Below are 22994 nucleotides of genomic sequence, written 5' to 3' on the forward strand. Positions count from 1 at the left end.
AGATTACATTTAGTACAAGAAATGCTGTTCCATTTTCTTTTGAAAATTCCATGAAACATTTAAGCAAAATGAAGCTTTTGCTTTTAGAAATACATTTAATTTAGATGTATTTCAGTATAATCCAGAGCCAATAGATAGCCTTAATAACATTTTACTGTAATTAAAATAAAAATAATTCATTTATCTACAGTGCCACTGAATATTTCCTAATAATGTTCTTACTTTTTACCCAACTCATATGGCGTAAGTTATTCTATCCCATCATTTTAGAATGCACATAAATGTAAACAGCTAATACTTGATAAGAGTCATAGCTTTGTAATCTAATTAATTTTATTTCTAATCTTGCTCATAAAATTGTAGTGCATTTAGTTTATAACTAGAAAAGATTGCTGTTAAGCAGTAAATGTGAACGGGAGTCCTATTAAAGTTATGGGAAAAGGTTAAATTTAAAGTAAAAAGAATAGAAATGCAAAGTAGTTAGGTAAAGGTTTGGGGTATATGCAATATAAACAGTATAAAATTAAACACAATGGAAAAATTAGTTTGGTAAGAAAATGATATATATTTTTAAATCCATGAAAGGACAAGCTATAACCTTATATTACCAGAAGAAAAGACACAATATGCATCTAAAGAAATTAATATCATGAAGTTAATTTCTTATGTGAATTTTTATTTTTAATATTGCTCAGCCACTTATCTTAAATGTCACAGAAACTGTGGCAAACTATAGCAATTTAGAAATATTCCCCCTTGCATCTGTTCGACAGAAAAGCGAGCTTTTTAAAGATGTATTTTGCATATTGAAAGACCTGAAATAACCCTGACTTGAGTAGAGAGGAGAGAGGAGACCTGAAGAAAGCAGAAAATCTATGGAGAGTTAAATACATTTCAGCGGTTTTAGTGTGTCTTATTGAACCAACTATCAATAATGGGTAGTTGTTTACTCATGAAGAGTCCTTTTTAAAAGTAAAAATCAAAGCTCAGGTGGCAGGGAAATTTTTTAAGATGCTATAATAAAATATATCTGATGAAATTCAGGGTTGTTTTTATTTTTTTATTTTTTGCACCTACTAAAATATCATAGAAGAGAGCCTGGCAAAAATCAATCCCTCAATACCTGTTATGTGTCCACTGTTGCAGAGACTGTGCCGTTCCAAAATCTGCAGTTGGGTAGGAAAGCACACTGCTCAGCAGTTGCTTAGTTGACAGTTGAACTATGGAGTTAAAGCTTCAGATAATATATTCAAGATAACAAAAAAACCCTCACAGAATTAAGCTTATTATATTTCTGAGTAAAACTATAATTAGATCTGAATTCCCATGGAAACTTTGCCTTGCAAAAACTCAAGAAGAATTTCTAAGCTACCACTCTGAATGCAAAATCTATGGCTAATTTCATGGTTAAAGTGGTGGGAAAGTTAAGGGATAGTTTGAAGTTTTTCAGACAGAAAAAGGGAATATCTCAAGGAAGATGCTTAGAGATATAAAGATGCGTTGTATATTGGATGTAGCAGAAGCCTCGTGAGATCATGAAAGTGTTGGGAGGCAATGAAGCCAGAAATGTTGACTCCAAGCTATGACAGTTCTTGACATTTTGTCTTCTGAAAGCTGTGAGCAGTCAATTTGCGCTTTCAAATTGACATGTGCCTCGGTGTGTTTTAATAAGAAAGCTCTGACAACAATAAGGAAGATGTATTCCAATGGTAGAGATGAGAAGGAGGAGGAATTGTTCATGGCACAGGCAAGCGTTATTAAGAAACTCAAGTAGGGCAACAACATGGGAAGGGAAGAGCGCTCAGATGTGACATAAGTTGATGGCTAGTGATTTGGGGCTAGTAGGAGAGGAAAATGAGGTGGCTAGTTCTACTTTCGGTGATTCTGTGCATAGTAGTGCTGTCATTAGGCAGTGTATAATAAGAAACAGGATTTCTATTTGATTTTGTTTAACCGAGTTTGGTTTTGTTATGGGGTGTTGGGTGGAAAAGAGCAATGAGGATGATTTCCATTTTAACATGTGTTGAATATTCCATATGAGGTTGGCTATGGGAATATGGAATTGGAATTCAGATAAAAAGTTCAGGTTGGAAATAAATGTTTGCAGCTCATCAGCACAGAGGTAATACCTGAGACCGCAGGAATATATCTGTTACTAGGTTGTTTGTGTATTTTCTGGCCTGAGACGCTGAGATAAAAGTCAATATTAGTATAATGTTTCAGAATGTTCATTTAGGAAAGATACTATATTTATTTAGAGACCATAAAGGATATAACAAAAATCCACAATAATGAATTTATAAAATACATGAAGATACAAACCATGGATGTATGCCTTTCCTAATCCTTGTTGAGTGTTCATTTCTATCATGTGTTTTAGTTGCTAAGTTCAATATTTGACTAAAGAAGTTACCAATTTTAAAAGCAAAAAGTCATTAAGAATTAATAACTAGACCATTTAAACATTTTCTATATTTTTTTATTGAGAATGACAGAAAATGAGTCGTGTAAGTTTTCATTAGAGTACTGCTGGTGAAGTAAGAAAGGCACGTTAGCATCACGCATTATTTTTAAGAATTTATTATAAGAAATTAAAAATAACATTATTTCATTTATGATAAAGATTTTTTATGAGATAAAATGAAAAATATCTAGAACTCATGCCAATCTTTTCTTGCACACGCCCAGATTTTCTAAGTGTCAGTGTATACTAAATTTATTTAAAATTTTTCCTGGGTCTAAATGATAATAAGCCTTATTTTCATCAACTCTTACCCAAAATACATTTCCCAGCTTAAAAGAGGTAATGATATCTAGCACTCTTTACAAATAAGGACATTGAGATTCAGAGAAGGTAAATAACTCATAAACAAGCAACAAGGGCCTTTTGCCTGCAAAGTGCATTCCCACTCAAGTACTTTACAGCTCTTCTCAGGGAAACAGAAGTAAGAGTGTGGGCTAATTGTTCCACTATAGACTAAGCCTCTGAGATCTTATAAAACTGAAGCCCAGCATTTTCAGCATCCCTGTTACTGCAGGCAGTTTCTATCTTTTGGTAAACTAATCATCAGGGATCAGAGTAGCTATTGTACATGTACCCTAGAACTTAAAGTATAATAATAATAATAAAAAAAAGAAAGAAAAAAAGAAAAAACAAACAAACAACAAAAAAATGAAGTAGTCTGAAAAGAGCAATTTGAATACCGTGGTGTTACTTGGCTTTTGTGACCTCTTCCATGCTCCTCCCATTCCCGACACATCCTTAGCTAACCATAATATTATCATTCTTAATTTTGTGTGGGGAGTATCAGTTTAAAAAGAAATACAATTAGTTCACAAGGCAGAACTCAGTCTTTCCTTTGTGAGTCTATGGAAAGCACATATTTGATATTTTAGAAGTGACTCTAATAATCACTCTGTTATAACACATTATAATTTATAGAATACTTTTAAATATAGAATGTCATGATTGTCCACTTATTTCATTTGAATTGAAAATATAGCACCAAGTGATAAGAAAATATATGTTTCCATGTACAATTCTCTAAAAGCAGAGGGCACTAATGTGGTTTCCCTTGGTTAGTTAGCTTGTCAAACTGGGGATTTTGATAAAGACAGTCCTGAAGAGGATGGTACTATGGGTTCAGCAAAAACACTGTACCTTGTAAATTGATATAAATTAGTAAAAGCATAAGGTAATATGATAACGCAATCACACAGTATCCAATTATGTATTACAGTTACAAAACAGAATTACAAATACAGAGTTAATAGAAACATCCAAAAGCCATTCTGTAAGCTGTGCCTGACAATGAAATTTTCATTACAATGGCACTAAGGAACCTATTGATGTATTTCATTAAAATAGCTAGTAGGGTAGCATAATGCCAAATGAGGTAAATTCATTAATAGGACCCTGAAATGAGAATGGAAACATGACTTAGTCACACCTGTCCAGTTTAGAATACATATTAATCTATGAGCTTTCTTCATTATTTTGATAATAACTGGTAGTAAACTAGATAACAAAGGAAGGATTTTAAAAGAAGAAAACATAGCAAATTTATATTTAGATAAGCCTGCCTATGGAGTAATCTTATTAAAAAAGAATAAATGAACTTATATGAGAAACAAAAACATAGTACTTGGAAATGAATAGTTTAGAAATTTGAGTGATAATTATAAATATGTAGCACTTATTGCCATTCAGGTTAGGAAAAAAATACACAGTGCATATATTACTCATACACATAGAGCCTTTACTTCTAAAATGCTGATTTTTATAAATATTTAAGCATTTTATTTATTTATTTGGGAGAGGGTCTCATTTTGTTTCCCAGGCTGGAGTGCAGTGGCATGATCAGAGCTCACTGCAATCTCAACCTCCTTTCCTCAAGTGATCCTCCCACTTCAACCTCCCTTGTAGCTGGGAATACAGGCACACACCACCAATCCCAGCTAAGTTTTAGAAATTTTTGTAGAGACAGGGCCTCGCTATGTTGCCTAGGCTGGTCTCAAACTCCTGGGCTCAAGTGATTCTCCCACCTTGGCCTCCCAAAATGCTGGAATTATAGGCCTGATGGCCTTAGCATTTTAGTATGGAAGTGTAAATTCTTCCCTTAATCTGTATATTGACAAATATTTCATACAGTTAATAATTTTATCTGTGTTGAAAGTGTTTTATCTTTATTTATCTTTGAAAATATATTTCTAAAACACATTTTTATGTTCCCTTTGTTATATTGGAAAATGGTACAGCTCCTATGGAAAACAGTATGGTAAAATATAGTGAATAGTTTCCTAAAAAAATTTAAAATAGAACTACCATATGATCCAGTAATCTCACTTCTAAATGTATATCCAAAAGAACTGACACTGGGATCTTGAAGAGATGTCTGCACTCCCGTGTTCATTGCATCATTATTCACAGTAGCCAAGATATGGAATCAACCTAAATGTCCAACAACAGATGAACGAATAAAGAAAATGTGGTATGTATGTATATAGCAGAATATTATTCCACCTTAAAACATGGGTGAATCTGCTAAGTGACATAGGCTAGTCAAAGAAGGACAAATACTGCACGTTCCACATACACAAGGTATCTAAAATGGTCAGACTCAGAAATAGCATCAAATGATGGCTGCCAGGGGCTGAGGGCAGGAGGGAATGGGGAGTTGTTCAATTGGTATAAAGTTTCAGTTATACAAGATGAACAAGTTGCAGACATCTGCTGTCCAACATTGTGTGTATGGCTAACAATACTGTATTGTATGCTTAAAAGTTTGTTAGGAGGGTAGATCTCATGTTAAGTAGTCTTACCACAATGAAAAAACTAAAAAGGAAATCGAATAACACAATAAAAAATAAAGTGACTTTTTTGTTGAAACAGTCACAAAATTACAAAAATGTTTAAAAACTAAAAATCATGTTTTTCTGAATTACTTGAGAATAAACTGCCAATCTGGTGTCCCATTACTCCCAAATACTTCAGTATTTCCTACACATAAACATTCTACACAACCAAAATACAACCATCCAAATCAGGAAATTAATAACATCTAATCTTCAAACCCAAATTTTGTCAGTGTCTCAAAAATGTCCTCTATAGCTAAAGAACCAGTTAAGAAGGACATTTCTTTTAGTCTCTTTAGTCTTCTTGAATCTGTAATAGTCCCTTAGTCTTTTTCGACTTTCATGATCTAATATCTTTCCTTAACAGTGTGCAGCTGTCAGTGTAGCTCTGGTTTTAATTTACGTACATAATTTAAAGTGAATCTTTTTGGAAGAGTATGTCTAGTTAAGGTATAATGTATTGGCATCTTCTGTAAGTATATTTGTGTTGTGTACATGTCCTTAGGTATTCACAAAGGTGGTACTACAGAGTTCCTGAACCTTTGTTTTCAGGGGCAAAATCACTTAATAAAAGCAACAATGCTTGAGGGATAAAATCATATAAATAATAGATACACCATTTATGAGATATCTAGCATACACAGCTTAGTAGTTTAAAAGTATCATTTATGCGTGTACTTTGGAAAATTTTTCTCTTAAATAATTCCTTAATAATTTCTACTATGGGAAATTAAAAACCTTCACAGATGATAATGAAATCTAATCCTATTAACAACCCAAAATAAAATTTACTCAATAAAATATTCTCTTCTTAAAAACATCTTCAATCAACATACTAGAAACGGTTATATGACTAAAATTATCTATTTGACAAATTTGAACCCTAAAATCAGGAGGGCCCTCTTTTTGGTGCTCTATACTAGGGTGTTTTTTTTTTTTTTTTTTTTTTTTTTTGAGATGGAGTTTCACTCTGTTGCCCAGGCTGGAGTTCAGTGGCATGATCTCTGCAACCTCTGCCTCCCAGGTTCAAGTAATTCAGTTGCCTCAGCCTCCCGAGTAGCTGGGGTTACAGGTGCACACCACTATGCCTGGCTACTTTTTGTATTTTCAGTAGAGACAGGATTTCACCATGTTGCCCAGGCTGGTCTCAAACTCCTGACCTCAAGTGATCCACCTGCCTTGGTCTCCCGAAGTGCTGGGATTATAGATGTGAGCCACTGCTCCTAGCCAATACTAGGTATTTTGATGTGGCTTATTTTACATAAAAGGCAAAATATTCTACTTCTAGGTGAAAATAAGAACATGTATATTAACAATAGACTATTCATATACTGAAAATAGATACAAGTTGAACTTTAGAATTAATACTTTTCTATATTCCATAGCTTTTTTCAGCTTCTCTGAAGGGTCAATGACCCAAAAGATATTGTCACTACTTCAGATTTATGTTTCCACTTAGAACTTCTTCCAACAACTCTTAGCATTCTTCATCTACCAAATCTATCCACTTTCCCAATTTTGAATATGTTCATCAGGTTTTACTGTATTTACCGATATTACCCCATTAATTCTGTTGGAATATATTTGAACATTCCTGTCTTAGTCAGTGTTTATGACAGCAAAGTGAGGTATCATGCTTCATGCCTTGTGCATCAGGAGACATGAATATTCATGTTACCTTAATTTATGTTTCCTTTTCTTCATATTACTTCATAGTTTCATAATTAACACATGCATTTACATAATATATTTAAACTCTAGTTGAAACAAAATTAGTCATGGCCTTGATAAATTATTAATGAATGAGGCCTTATTTTAACTTTAGGGTATTAGAAAAATTCTTCTCACACATATGGGACAGTTTTATTTAAAGTTAAAACCCACGACTATTACCAATCATTTATATGATGTTATGTTACTTCTGTGGAAAAAATTTCTAAATTTCATTTTAAAAAATTGTTTTTATCCCTTCATTTTTATCTTGACATATATTTTGTTTCTTGATGAAATGTGACACATTTTAATAAAAAGCAAATATTATACCATTTTTGTATTTTATTTAGTTGTTACAAATATTAATTTAGTTAATATGAAGTTATTTTTCTCCCTGTCATGTCTTAACTATTGTGCCTAACTTGAAACCATTTAGAGAGAGAGAAAATGTGTGTAGGTTTATAAAATCCAAGTCTGGGCTATCAGCTATTGAGAAATCCCAATCATTTGTCCTTGTCTGACTTCATGCTGCTCTTCAAGATTAATCTGATTATAATGTTTGGCTTCCCATATAATTTTCTGTGGAGAAAAATAATCAAGTGACGCAAAATGTCAAGGTCACATGACAGATACTTGTTATTGTGAATCCGTAGCTCAGCATTCTCATTTGGAATGTCTACCATGTTTAAGGCATTGGAGAGTCCACAGTGACCAAGTGGAAATAACCTCTCATTAATGGAACTTATACTGTCTTGAGGAGGTATCTCCAAGTACACAAAGAGTCAAAATCATACAGAAAGCAGTAAGTGCTATGATGAAAATCAAATACAATAATGAAATGGTGTAAAGAAGAAGGGAGACAATTTTATATGACATAATTGGGGAAGGCCCCCAAGGAGGCAGTTATCTGAAGAGAGACATAAATCATAAGACCTAACGATGCAAAGGTATAGAAAGAAAATTCTCAACAGTGTAAAACCTTCAAAGTGGGAACACACTTGTTTTGTTCAAGAGGAACACCAGTATAGTTGGAGTTCTGGAAAACAGAGTATCCTGTGCTAAGATAAAATCCCCCGTGCATTTGATGATTTGTGTGTCGGCCTCCTGTGTCTGATGCATCTAGTATATGTTGGCATTGAATTTCTAGACTAGCAATGCTGAGAACCAGACCTGTTGTAGGAACCTCTACAATGGACTCCATTAATCCCTGTCTCCTGGTATTTATAGTCTTAACATTGTTTTCTTCCATACTTTGGAAGAAATGGTCCAGATTTGGTCTCTGTGATCAATAGCATATGGTAGACATCATAGTATATCACTTCTGAGATTAGATAAAGACCAAGGCTTCTGTCTTAGATGTACACTCTTTCTCTCAAATCACTTGCTCAGAAGGAAGCAAGCAGCCACACTGAGAGTAGCCCTATAGAGAAGCACACATGAGCTTCTATAGGAAAAGAATGAAAAGCTTCCAGCCATTCCATTGGCAGTGAGAAACCCATTTGCCAACCACCACTTGAGTGAGATTTGAGGCAAACCCTGGCCCATTCAAGCCTCATGAGACACCCTGAGACAGCATCACTGAGAATCCAGCCTCTCTTTGATTCCTGACCCTGAGATGCTCTTACACAAACAAATGAAGGAAGGAATAAATAAGCAAACAAATAAGGAAACAAAGGCTTGGTTTTCCCTTGACATCTAACATTCATTTGAATTCTCTCTACCATCTCCACATTTTCTGACTATCCCTCAAAAAACACAATGAAGAAGATAATTCTTCTATAAGGAAAAACTGTATCATAGAATCTAAAAATTTTTCCTTTTGACATTCTAGTTATTTTCAGATGTTTACTATCTTCTATTATTACAAATAATCAAGACTTGACTGTTTCAATGAGTTTTAGGCAAATGCATTTCCGAAGGACTTAATTTTATTACTCCTCCTTGATGTATGTAGAGTAATGATCATAAACATTATAAGGAAATTTATAATACTATTTTTTAACAGAAAAAAATTATCCTAGAATTTGCATACATCTAAGTGTATCTATCAGTTTGCTTAAAGGATGTACATCTTAATGCATGTTACATTATAATTCTTACACACATTCACATTTTCCACAGATCGCTAAGCATATAGACTTAAAAGATGAAAAGAAGAGAAAATAACTAAAAATCCAACATCTTGTTTGTTTCCCTAAGTAAATCATGAGTTATCTCTTCTCAGAATAGTTATTGTTAAACTAAAATTGTTTTTCCTAAAACTATGTTTTTACCTTTATTTTTATTGGGAGTGCAAAATAAAGGATACTATACTGCTCTCACGTGGCTTTAAGTTACAGGTATAGACTGGTGATCAAAAGGTATAATACATAGTGAAAACAAAGTTTATTTTTATTCAAAGAAGAATTTCTTTCTGCGATTCTCATTCAATAGACCCAAAACTAAAGTTATCTATATTTTATGCCTGAATTTTGTTCTTTAGATTTTGGTCTGTGGGTTATAAAATGAACACACTAGATTGCAAGTAACTTTGAAAATGTTTCTTAAAATGTAACAGCTATATAAGTTATATGTATATGAGTCTATCAAAGAGACCCAACACCAGTTCTAATATATCTTTACAACATTTTTCTATGTCCAAATTCATTTATGCATATTATTCTACTTATTTTAATTCTGTTTAATACTGAACCAAAATCTGAAAGCCTGCACAATACCCCAGCACCAATTATTGTTGTTATTATTGTTCCTCATTACTCTGATTTATTCACACAGCTACCTCATATAAAGTCCGTATTATCAATCTATATCAGGTTTTAATTTATATTTAAGATTCATATTTAAAGATATATATTTAAAAACCTAACAACCTATGTCAGGTTTATTTTCTACTTCAAAGGAAAGCCATTATTTGAGAACAGAGGGAAAAGGATTCTCCTCTGCATATTCAATATTTTCTCCTTGACCTAAATGTATATATTTAGGTGAAGGGGACACCTGCTTTTCTATCTTGGTTTAGCTTCCAGTTAGCCATGTTTCGCACTTACTTTAAATGTGGCAGACAAAAGCATGAGGGATGGACTCCATGGCACTAGCTGCATTTGCAGGAAATTTCCACTTGAACAATTAACACCCTCAACCATATTTCCACCTGTTTATGCCCCCAACCTGGGAGGGGTCCCCTGGTTTAGGCCCATACCCAGTGCTTTAGCTTGGAGAAAGGCATAATTCAGAAGTGCTGGATGGTGAAATATGCAGACATTTCCTCATTACTATGCTCTCTCCTTGTCTTCTCTTATGGAGGATTAAGTAGGTATTTTATCTTTATGTATATATTCAAATTAAATCCATATCATTATTGAAAGTTATTTTCATAATTGTGTTATTATATTACAATGACAATTTTAATACATAATATCATACATAAAATGTACTTGAAGGTATGTTGTTGAAATATTAGTCAATCCAGTTTGCTTTGGAAAAGGATTTAATAAGTAAAAAATAAGGTTACATTTTGGTTCAGCAGATGTATCTAAGTCCTACTGAAATGTTTAAAAAATTAGTCACTGTACTCAATAGTTTTCTATAATACTGCAGAAGGGTGATAATAGCAACATAGTACTTTAAATATTTTCATCTTAATATATACAAGTGTAATGATTTAATTGAGTAAAAAACCCATTTTGATTTTCAAAAATAACTCTGTAAAACACAAAATTCTATTGTTACACATGAATAAGGCAAAGCTGGGTGAAACAAAGCATTTTATTATGGTAAACATTGCATAAAATTTTAAGGATTAGTTTTTACTTTAAAATACCCTATATTTTTATATACGCCAAATTTTAAATAGACTAGTAAAAATGAACAATTTGAAAGAATATATAACTTTTAGCTAAACCACTTTGTGATCTCTTGAAACATTTTAATCTTTTTTCCTAAAACTTTGTGGCATATTCTTGATTTAAAAACTGAAAGGTATACTACAATCCATAAATTAACTTGAAGAATTAAGCATCCTATTAAGTTGAATCTTGTGACACTATTGTTTTTAGCTATAAGAATGACAATTTCATATGTTTTAGTGCAATAATTTTCTGGCATGTATCTTCAGCCATGCGAAGAAACTTAAGTGAACTCTTTCCACCTTAACCTGTAATTACAGTTTTATAAAACAGAATACATTCTCATGTAATATGAATCTTTTACAGTATACCATACTTTTTGGCCATTAGGAAAAATGTGTAGATAAATTAACTCAATTAAAGTACCAAAACACAAACAAAATAAAAGTAGTTATTTTTCTTACTAGTGAAAAAATATCACAGTTCAAAATTCAGAAAATACATAGTCACTTACTTTGGTAGAGTTTTCAAGTGATTTTCTCTTAACTCCAAGATCCGCAATTTGACAAGTCTACAGAAATGAATTTTTAAAATTTCCTCTTAGTATTTCTGTCTAAAAAATTATTGAGTAAGGTCTAGTATTTCGTAGTACTATAGGGTTACTATAGTTAACAATAATGTATATTTAAAAATAACTAAAAAACTAGAATTGGAATATTTCTAACACAAAGAAATGATAAAAGCTTGAAGTGATGGATACCCCAATTACCCTGATTTGATCATTACACATTGTATGTCTGTACTAAAATATCACACATACTTCATAAATATATACAACTATATGTACCCATAATAATTAAAAATTGAAATAAAAATAAATTTTACTACGGTAAACTATCATTATCACTATTCAAAGAGCCATGTTCAAATATTCTTTTAACTATGGTTATAGATTTTAAAGAAATTTACATATTGATTATGAGTAGGGTTACATCAGTATTGGGCAATGACAAATATCATTTTCCTAAAATTAACTGAGATATTTAAAAGATATTTTTGGATTCCAGCCTTCTAAATTTCATACGTTTTATAAAAATATATTTGTTGTTCAATATTTTCATTGATATTTGAATGTATACTAAATATCAGATGCTGTGTTCACTGGAATATGGCAATAATTTCTCTCAAGAGACTATAAATAAACTAAAAAGCAAATACTATAGCATAGAGTTAAAAAAATGGGATTTTATAGGAAGACAAACCTGGGTGAAATCCAAACTCTTTCATGTTCTGCCTCTCTGACACCGGGCAAATTAATTAACCTCTCTTAATTCAATTTCCTCATCCATAAGTGTGTGACAGCAGTATCAAATTTGTATGGTTTGGAACATTAAATTATGTAATACATGTAAAGCATAATTTCTTGTATATCACAAGTTTTAATAAGAATTGGCTATTATTATTTTCATTATTTACACAATGGGAGAAGTGTTGCAATATACCATATTTCATTGACTCTAAGGTGCATATTTTAACATTTATGAAAAGTTCATGCATTTAAAAATCTGTCGCATCATATGTCCCGTGACAATGCTGGGGTTGGGGAAATCACGTGAGAAGAATGAGAGGTATTCATAGTTTCTGTTGCTTGAGTGACATTTGTGATTAGGAATGCATTTCCCACTTAATTACTTGTTAAGTTTTGTAGTCTAGGACACACTATTGTTATTCACATCCATACTGAATGTTAAAATGTACCCAGATGAAGCTACTTTAGAACAGATATTAACTGGATTATCTGAATTCTTAATGTTTTGGGAAATATTTTACTATTCGAAGTTTTTCATCTACCATCTCCCATATTTACTGTACTTTTAGGTTTTCATGTAGGTCTCTCTCCCTTTCTTTTTTTTTTGCCTCCTATCAAGCTTTTTTATTTAATTTTAATCTTATAGTGATTAATCTGTATATGAAATAAAGTGATTCAGTTCTTCACAGCATGGGTATATTCTAGTAAAGGAGATTTCTTGAGCATTTGCATGTCTCAAATCTTGTCAACAATTGTACTAGTATGATATTTTGTACTGATTTTGGCTTTTAGGAGCACAGAATCTCAGGTGTTAAAAGGAATTTTAAGTGTCCTCTTGTTAAACTACACAGTTGAAGGTTAGAGACCTTTTTAGATGATAATAATAAAATAGAGCATATTTTTTTGTAGGAAATTTATGCAAAATTATATTCTATTTTCAAGTGGTTTTGGTGTTGGTATTATGTTTTTCACTTGCCCAAATCTTTTCCTCACATTACGACTAAAGAGAACTGACAAAAGTTCAAGAAAAAAATGTATCTTAAGATAATAATTAAATATTTTCTGATTTGATAAATCCAAAGTATATTGTAATGCTGTGGTCAGTGCCAGAAAGGCAAGGCTAGTTTCTATGGATGAATGATGAAATGCCAATTCATTTAGAAGCCAGGCAATGCTCTTTGGACACTCTGTGAAGTTTAAAACTGCCCAAGTATATGCTGTTCATAAGTGTTGTGATGGTGTGATGTGCAAAAGTAAGGGAATCTGGGAAATGTTGATGTGCTCTCAGTATGTAAATGGAGGCTGTCACATGTTAAGTGACTTCATTATTCAACTGAGTTCTTAATGTCCTGTGCCAGCTTCGGTCAACAGATTGGTGTCAAGCTACACTTAGTCTATTATTTGAACAATTTCAAAGATATTCATTTACATAAATGTAGTTGACAATAAACTTAAAAATGTCCTAGCTGTTGAGATATATCTTTTGCACAAAAAAGCTCATTGTAGAACACCTGAAAAATATTGAAAAACATGTCAAGATGACAATAAAAATTATTCGTAATTTTACTTTTAAGATACCAGTCTTTCATTTCATATAGATTCATATTAATATTGGAAACATCTTAAGAATTAAAAAAAATACTTTCCTAATATTATTAATTATTATACAGTATTATCATATAGATGAACCATAATATATTTAACCAATATCCTATACAGATATGTGATTTCACTTTTTTCACTTTGTAAATAACAATAAACTTGTCCATAAATCCCAGTGGGATACTGACAATGGTAATAGACATTTCTAGAAATGATTCACAGAGGCAACAGTTTGTAAATATTTTCAAAGGTTTTAAAAGCATACTGCCCTGCTTGAAGGTCATAACATTCTACAATCCTATCAGACAGCATGAGATCATCTCTGTTCTTATACTCTAAAAAAAAGTTTTTGCAATACGTTGGAACATAAAGGTCTTTTATTGTTTTAATTTGTATTATATTTATTATTTGTGAAGACAGACATGTTTTATGTGTTCCCCAGCCATTCATATGTGTTATTATGAATTGCTTTTTTCTTGTAATTCGACCATTTTCCCCTAAAATCTTTGTTTGCATATTTATATGTAAGAATTCTAGGTTAAATATATAAATAATTTTTTTCATATATAATGAAACTATTTTTCAGTTTATTGTTTTACCTTAAATCTTTGATTTTCTGATACTTTATGATAAAAGTATGTAGGTCAGCGTATCTATCCATTTATGGTATTCTTCTTTGCATCTGTGCCTGTAAAGGTATTTCTCAACAAAACAGCCATAAATATTCATCTCCTTTTTTCCCCTCAGATCATTTCTGGCTTTATTTTTTTATATTCAACTCTTTAATTCATCTAGAATTTATTTGACTATTAATGTCATGTAAAGGCCTAATTTTACTTTATTTTTTGCAAAAGTTTCATTAATTAACAGAGTTTCATTTATTGAATAATAATGAGGCCTATCTTTAATCACAGCTGGCACTTTTGAAGTCTCATCAACTGACACTAGTAAAGCACTTACCTAAGGTGAAATATAATTGCATAATTTAAATTTCTTATTCTTACCTTCCAAAATTGGCTGGAAGAAATTCAAGAAAGGCGTCATTCAGGTAGAGCTGGGTCAGGTTTAGGAGCTGTGTGAAGCCATCAGGGAGTCTAAAAAGGAGTTAAAGTTTTTAGTCATTGCATTGATGTTGCTATAGAAACAGAACAAAAATATGTATCTCTGAGGAGAAAAAAATATAAATGTAATACATTTTTCAACTCTCCTTTGGTATTACAGTAATGAAAGAATTTATTGAGCATGTTGTTACAGTTTGAAAATTTTGCCTATTAAAGTAAATAGCATTTATCCACTTCCATGCTACTCTCCTACACTAAGATTTATGTCACTGCTAAAATTAGCAACATCATCTCTTATTGCTGGCCTAATCTTATGCACACCAGCCAGGACATTTTTTATGGAAATCTCAAATTGTTTGGCTTGTTTGTAATTTTAAAACTAATGTTCCTTTTTCAACAGAATATGCACATATATAGTCAGGCAAGAGTATCCAGTTACTATTTCACTTAATCATCAAAATTTGTCTACAATTTGTTACAGTGATGACTAAAGTTGCCCAGTATGAAAAGTGAAGGAGCATGTTGTCCCCTTGACTAATGATTTCTTTAATGCCTGCTCAATATGTATGTAAATCATGATTCAAATTGGTCTAATTAATATCTATTAAAAATGACAAAGGACATTGAAAAGATAATTAGACAATCATAAAGGCTATAAACTGCATCAAAAAATTAAGAAAATAACCTTTATGAGTTTTAGAAATTAGATTAAATTATTATTTTAAATGTAAAAAGATTTAGTTCAAGGATTTCTCAGGAGACTTGTTTTTAGAGGAATATTGACTTTTTTATTAGTAAATTTCTATTTAAACATTTGTAATACTTTTATGTATAGTCTAGTCCAGATTTTGTTATTTTATAAAATACTCTTAAATAGCCTTCAAATTTGCCTTCTCCTCAAATTACAGCCTCTCTTCCTCCTTGCATTTACTGCTAAAATTATTTAAAAAACTGCCTATACTCATGGCTTCTTATTACTACTCAAGCCATTGTTTTCTGGCATCTACCTCAACTCTGTTACTAAAATGCACTCACCAAGGCCTCCACTGACATCCTAAGTTCCAATCCCATTAGCCTCATTTTATTTCGGATCCTACACTGCCTAGCAACAGTTGCCATTACTGCTTGTTCTCCCCTTCTTTGCTTCTACAACAGTTTTCCTGCTGCTTCTCCTTCTCCTGGGACATTATATGAGTTTTATTCATGGTTTCTCTTCCTATGTCCAATACTTTGTTATATGTATATATAAAACACTTACATATATATGCACACACACACATATATATACACACACACATATATATATAGATATAAATATATAATGTTTGTATTTGGGTATGTATGTGTGTACATACATATATGTATAAAAGAATATATGTGTACCCACAATAGAATCAAGAAATAGAATCAGTATTTTTGAAACCCTCTGGGTGTCCCTCCCTGTCTACATCTTCCTATTTGCCACATAAATTCCTGAATCATGTTTACTATTCTGTTTTGAAACGGCTTTACCACAAATATTTAATTCCCTAAAACAAAACATGTTGCATAGTTTTGCATGGTTTTGAATATTATGTAAATCAAATCATACTGTGAACATTTTCCAAAGGCTTTAAAAATTAGTATTAGATTTAAAAAATCCATCCATTTTGATGTGACTGATTGGCCATCATAGCATAGTATTCCATTGTATGAATATACAATTTGCTGTTTTCCTTCTAATGAACATTACAGTTGTTTCTTCTCCTTCTTTTTTTTTTTTTTTTTTTTTGAAATAGAGTTTCACACTTGTCTCCCAGGCTAGAGTGCGATGGTGCAAACTCGGCTCACTGCCACCTCCGCCTCCCAGGTTCAAGTGATTCTCCTGCCTCAGCCTCCCGAGTAGCTGGGATTACAGGCACCTGCACCACGCCCAGCTAATTTTTGTATTTTTAGTTGAGATGGGGTTTCGCCATGTTGGCCAGACTTGTCTCAAACTCCTGACCTCAGGGGATCCACCCGCCTCGGCCTCCCGAAGTGCTGGGATTACAGGCATGAGCCACCGTGCCCGGCCTACAGTTGTTTCTAGTTTTTCATTTTGCTATCACAAATATTGGCTTCTGTGAATATTTTTGAACATATAGTATACATTTGCAAAAGATTACTTAAGTTATATCCTTAGAAGTGACATCATTGGTCATAGCAAATGCAAGTCTATATTTACTAGATGTAACCAAATTTCATTCAAAATAGTTCCACCTTTTTCCATGTCCTTCCTAACCCTTGGTTTTGTTAGCTTTTTTCGTTTTTGCCAATTTGGTAAATATAAAATAGCAATAATAATCACTTCGCTGATTAGTTAGGAATAAAAGTTTATTAGCAATATTTGTTTCCTTTTTTGTGAAAAACATGTTTACTTATTTTACCTATTTTTCTATTGGTGCCCCAACCAGAACTCCCTGCCTTTATCATTTTGTTGTACACTGGAACAAATCATGATTGCCTGCCCCTTTCCTTCCTGTTTGAAGGCTTTCTTCAGTTGCTAAAGCCTGGTCTGTTCATGCACCTGGTAGCCCAAGTTCCATGGAATTAATGTCCCTCTCAGAGACAGTACTCACCTAATGACAAGTAGGAATATAAATACTTCTGCTCTCTCTCCCATTGTGTTTGACAGCTCTGGTATGTGTTTTACACTGTTACCCAGAGCTCCCCAGAAAGTTAAAGTCCAATGGCCAAATACTAGAAACAGCTTGAAAAAACACCCTCAACAAGTATTTCCTGGGCTCATCTCCTAAATATACTGCTTATATTCTTTTCTAAACATCTGCTTCTGGGGAATCTAAAACAAACACATTTATATTTTTATACTGATTTATGACAATTCTTTACACATTGTTAGTAATAAGTCCTCAATGTCATTGATAGGTTCTTGGAAACTGCAAGTTTAAGTGCAACTATGTATAACAAAACAATTTTTTTTATCTTCTCTACAACATTATAATGAAATGATGCTGAAGGAAAAAATGTTATTTGAAGACTTGCTGGTATGTCCTGTAACTTAAAGTTGGAGTTTCCAACAACCTATCAATGACATTAAGTGAAGACTTACTGTATATTAATCTGATATTGGTTATTTTTGCTGTAAATACATTTTTCTAGTTTGTATTTTGGAGCTGAATTGTGTGGATATGATTTCATAGAGGATGTTGCCATAAATATGCTTTTAAGAGACACAGGATTTATGAAAGTAGAAAAGAAAAAGAAGGGAGGCAAGTGAAAAATGAGGGTTTTTATGATGTAGAGGTAAGAAGACACTTGAGATGTATAATGAAGAGAAGATGAGTTCTGGAGCAAATACTTTATGTATGAGAGTATCGGGAGTTAATATTTAAGAATATTAGGAGAGGGCAGGGTTTACAGTCCTTGAATGCTCAACTCAAAGGTTTGAACTTAATCTTATAGAAATGAAAGGCTATGGTAGGTCATTACTTTTCTCTGTGTTTTACTTTGTTTTAATGCATTAGAGCTCATGTCCTGATAGTATGACAGTTGTTATGATATTAAATACATTTGTTTACACAGATGTTAAATACATTTCCATTGGAATTTAAGTATTATCTTTGATGTCTTGTAATTCAAAACAACTAGTTACATATGACTTTTCAAAAAGATGATCAGTAAGATACATGTAAAATTAGATGACTGTTAAAACCACTAATCTAATAATTTACTTTAACAGTGTCACTACTCAGTAAAAAACGGCTTTTAAAATACAAATTTTCTATTTGTAGGGACAAATATTTTTCTTATGTATCAAAACTATCCAGGTTCTCTCAGTCTACTATTCTCCATATGTATGTAATAAACGATATTGTACTGCTTCTTTGATCAAAAATATACTGCTTTTTTGCTTCTTTTTTGGTAATGCTTATGCCCTAGAAGAATCTGGCTTATTACATAGAACATTTTGTTCAGAGTTTAAGAATTGACCACATTTTGCAGATTTCAATGACAAAATTGGACCACCAAAAATAGGTTATATGAAAAACCAGCATGCAAAGTAAGCTAGTTTTTATCAGCCTGGTTATAAAAAAAAAGATGTATTGACATTTTTCTATTGAACTTTTCTTCTTAAAAATGTAGAGTTAAGAATAAGATTACATAGTATGTCTTATTTAATGACATCTATGTTTTATTTCAATTCACTTCAACACAAATTTATTGAATCGTTACTCTGCACTTAGATTCAAAATTAATGTCTTCTTTACTTTTCTCATATGATTCTGTTTATAGATTTAGTTGAATGTTTATACAATTATACTTTGCACTAGTATTGGAAATTTTCTGTTCCTGGGAAAAATTATAAATTATTTGGGGATAAGGAATTTTTAAAATCTCTTAAACTGTCCATTATTGTACTTTGAAAATAACATACAATGAAAAATGGATTTGATGTTATTTGAAAAATCATATATATACAGTCAGTAAGTTTGCCAAAAGAAGATATTCAACTTTATCATTAATTTTATGGTACATTTTGTAGCTTCTAATAGAGACAAGGGCCTGACTTGTCAATATAATCACTTCCAGAAAAATGTATGAGGAACTGTAAGGAAGAAAGTATTCCATAGCAAGTGGGATACACTTGATGAAGATGACAATCTTAAGTTGCCTTTACTTTGCTCTAAAGTATTCAATGAAATCCAATATCTGACATTAAGTAAGGAGCTATCAATAATGAAATGATTTTACTATCCTAAAGTAACTTGGTGGCTTTTCACATATGACAGATTTATTAAAAAATTCGAAGAGTATATATGTTTTATAAATTGGCAAATAATTCATTCTACTAAGTAAATGCTTTCCTTTTATTAATTGCTTAAATTAAAAGTGGTATGTACAAATACACAGTTACATAGAACAAATGAGATATGGTGTTTGATGGATCAGTAGGGTTACTCTAGTTAACATTAATTAATTTTACATTTCAAAATAGCCAGAAGAGAATTAGAATGTTCCTAGTGTAAAGAAAAGATAAATATTTAAAATGATGGATATCCCAATTACCCTGATTTGATTATATGAATGTATCAAATGATCACATGTGCCCATCCAAAATGTACATCTATATATATCAATTAAAAAACTACAACAAAGATAGAATAACAATAGACCCAGACACCCATATAGTTTAGCAGTTGGGCACATAATATCAGCTATGTGGAAGACACATTCTAAATGCCCCGCCATGATCCTCACCTCCTGATGTTTATGCCCTTGTATAATCTCCTTCCTTTGAGTGTTGGTAGGAGCTGTGACTTGCTACTGATCAATAGAATGTGGCAAATACGACGGAATGTCTCTCCCACAACTAAATTACATTATATAACTCCATCTGGCTAAGAGACTCAAAACTGCCTTGGGGGAGAATTATATGGCAGGGAACTGCACACAGTCTCCAGGTCCCATGAGTGGTTGCCAGCTGACAGCCAGCAAAAAGTGCAGCCTGGTGAAACTCTGAAGCAGGGGACCCAGATAAGCCATTCTCAAATTCCTGACCCACAGACATGGAGAAATAAATAATATGTGTTGTTTTAAGCTGATACATTTGTGGCAATTTGTTTCAGAGCATTAGAAAATTAATAAAGATTTTTGATGATTGGAATTGGGGTTCTGCTGTAACTGATTTCTAAAAATGTGCAGTGGCTTTGAAAGCACTCAGTGGTCACAGACTGGAGAACGTTAAGAAAAACATGATAAAGCATACGTTTTCTTAAAAAGACGTTTAGAAGAAATCTAAACTTTGATGGCCCTGCTAGTGAGGGCTCAAAAGGAAGTGAATGTCAGGTTACTGGAAATTTTCTCAATCCGATAAATGGCATATATTTAAAAAACAAGTAACAGTCACACATAATGGTGAAACTCTAAATGATTTCTCTCTAAGATTGGGAACAAGATAATGATGCCTGCTTTCACCTCTGATGTTCAACATGTAAAGGAGGTGTTAGCCAAGACCAAAAGGTAAGAAAAACAAACAAATAAATGGCATGTAGACAAAAAATGATAAAACGAGACCGTCTTAATCACAGGTAACATGATATTCTACATAGAAAATTTCACAAAAATCTATACATGCAATTTAATGGAATTAGTGAGTTTAGTAAGATTGAAGAAGATCAGATAAATATTAAAAATCAATTGTATTTGTACATGCTGGCAGTAAACAATTGGAATAATAAAAAATCATTCACAATAGCACAAAAACCATAAAACACATAGAATAAAATGAACAAAATTTGTATGCTGAAATCTATAAAACATTGATAAAGTTTTAAATACTGAAATAAGTGTGGAGCTAAACTATACTCAGGAATGAGAATATTCAACATTTTTGAGATGTTAAATTCTACCCAAATTGATCTACAGATTTAATGCAATCCCTATCAAAATTCCAACATGCTTGTACATTTTTGTATAAATTAGCAAGCTAATTATAAAATTCACATAGAATAGCAAAGAGCATACTAGCCCAAATGATTCTGATGAAGAACAAATTTGAAGGACTCATATATTTTCTGATTTCATGATTTACTATTATATAAAGCTACAGTAATTAAGACAGTAGGGAATTGGTGTAAGGACAAACATATAGATTAACAAAAATTGAAAATCCAGAAATAAACTCAAATATATGTGATCAATTGTTTTACAACAATGTATACAAAATCAACTTTAAATGGATCATAGACCTAACTGTAAAGCCTAAACTATAAGAGTTTCAGAAGAAGGCACAGGGGAAAATCACTATGGCTATAAATTTAGCAAAGATCTCCTAGATAAAAAAGAACAGCGAAACCATAAAAAATTATTAAATAGAAATTCATCAAATTTAAAACCCTGTCTTTGAAAGGTACTACTTAGAAAATAAAGAGAGCAGCCATAGAATAAGAGCAAATCTTCACTTCCAAATATCTTCTAAAGGTCCAGAATACATACATAATTCTTATAATTCAACAATAAAAAGGCAAGCCAATAAAAATGAACAAGAAATTTGAATCTTTAGCAAAGAAGCAATATAGATTATAAATAAACATATGGAAAGGTGCTAATTAGACATTAGAAATATATATTAAAACCATAATGAAATACCATTTCTACTACACGGGTTAAAATGGAAAAAAATTAAAAACTGATAGAACCAAATTCTGGCAAAGATGAGGAACAACTGAACTCTGAACAACTGAAATGATGTAATGCACAATTGAATAGCTTTGGGAAAGCGTTTTGGAAGCTTCTTATCAGGTTAAACATACACATACCATACTACTCAGAAAACTACTCCTAGGGCTTCACCCAATAGAAATGAAAATATACGCTCACATAAACACTTGTGCATAGTTTGTACCAGCTTTATTCATAATAGCCAAAAACTGGAAACAACCCAAATGCCTATCAACTGAAATATAGATACATAAATAATGTTATATTCACACAATGGAATGCTACCTGGCAATAAGGGGAATAAAGTACTGATAACTGAAAAATTACAAATAAATTTCAAAATCATTATGTTAAGTAAAAGAAGTCAGACACAAAATATGATATCATTTATTTTTCATTTCAAAAAAGACAAAGCAATGGGGATAGTAATCATCAGTGGATGACTGGGCTAAGGGAACTCTTTGAGATGATGCAATAGTCTATATCTTGACTATGGAGATGGTCACATGACTGTATACATTTGTTAAAATTCACTGAACCATACACCTAAATATAATTAATTTTATTTTTTTGTGAGAGGGTCACACTCTCATGCCCAGGTTGGAGTGCAGGGGCATGATCATGGTTCGCTGCAGCCTTGTCCTCCCAGGCTAAAGTGATTCTCCCACCTTAGTCTCTCAAGTATCTGGGACTACAGGCATCCACCACCACACCAGGCTAATATTTTGTATATTTTGTAGAGATAGGGTTTCACCATGTTGTCAGGACCAGTTTTGAACTTATGCGATCCTCCTGCCTTGACCTCCCAAAGTGTTGGGGTCACAGGTGTGAGCAACCATGCCTGGCCAGAGTGAATTTTATTGTATAGAAAAAACATATTTAAAAAACTGACTTTAAAATTTGATAAAC

The 22994-nt window shown here is 32.2% G+C and overlaps 1 protein-coding gene across 13 annotated transcripts in view; it reads right to left on the reverse strand.

Annotated features, from left to right (window-relative positions):
• LOC105498361 (leucine rich repeat containing 7) overlaps window positions 1-22994 on the reverse strand; it is a 571142-nt gene that overhangs the window by 278902 nt on the left and 269246 nt on the right. For all 13 annotated transcript variants that reach the window (XR_011619899.1, XM_024798135.2, XM_024798136.2 and 10 more), the window contains 2 exons: window positions 14829-14918; window positions 11428-11484 (listed from right to left, as the gene is read on the reverse strand). Coding sequence is in view for 12 of the 13 variants with exons in the window: in XM_024798135.2 (XP_024653903.2) it covers window positions 11428-11484; window positions 14829-14918 (147 nt within the window). In the remaining variant the exon portion in view is untranslated. The remainder of the gene's footprint in view (window positions 1-11427; window positions 11485-14828; window positions 14919-22994) is intronic.

Source organism: Macaca nemestrina, chromosome 1 (genome assembly GCF_043159975.1).
Source record: "Macaca nemestrina isolate mMacNem1 chromosome 1, mMacNem.hap1, whole genome shotgun sequence".
NCBI lineage: Eukaryota > Metazoa > Chordata > Mammalia > Primates > Cercopithecidae > Macaca > Macaca nemestrina.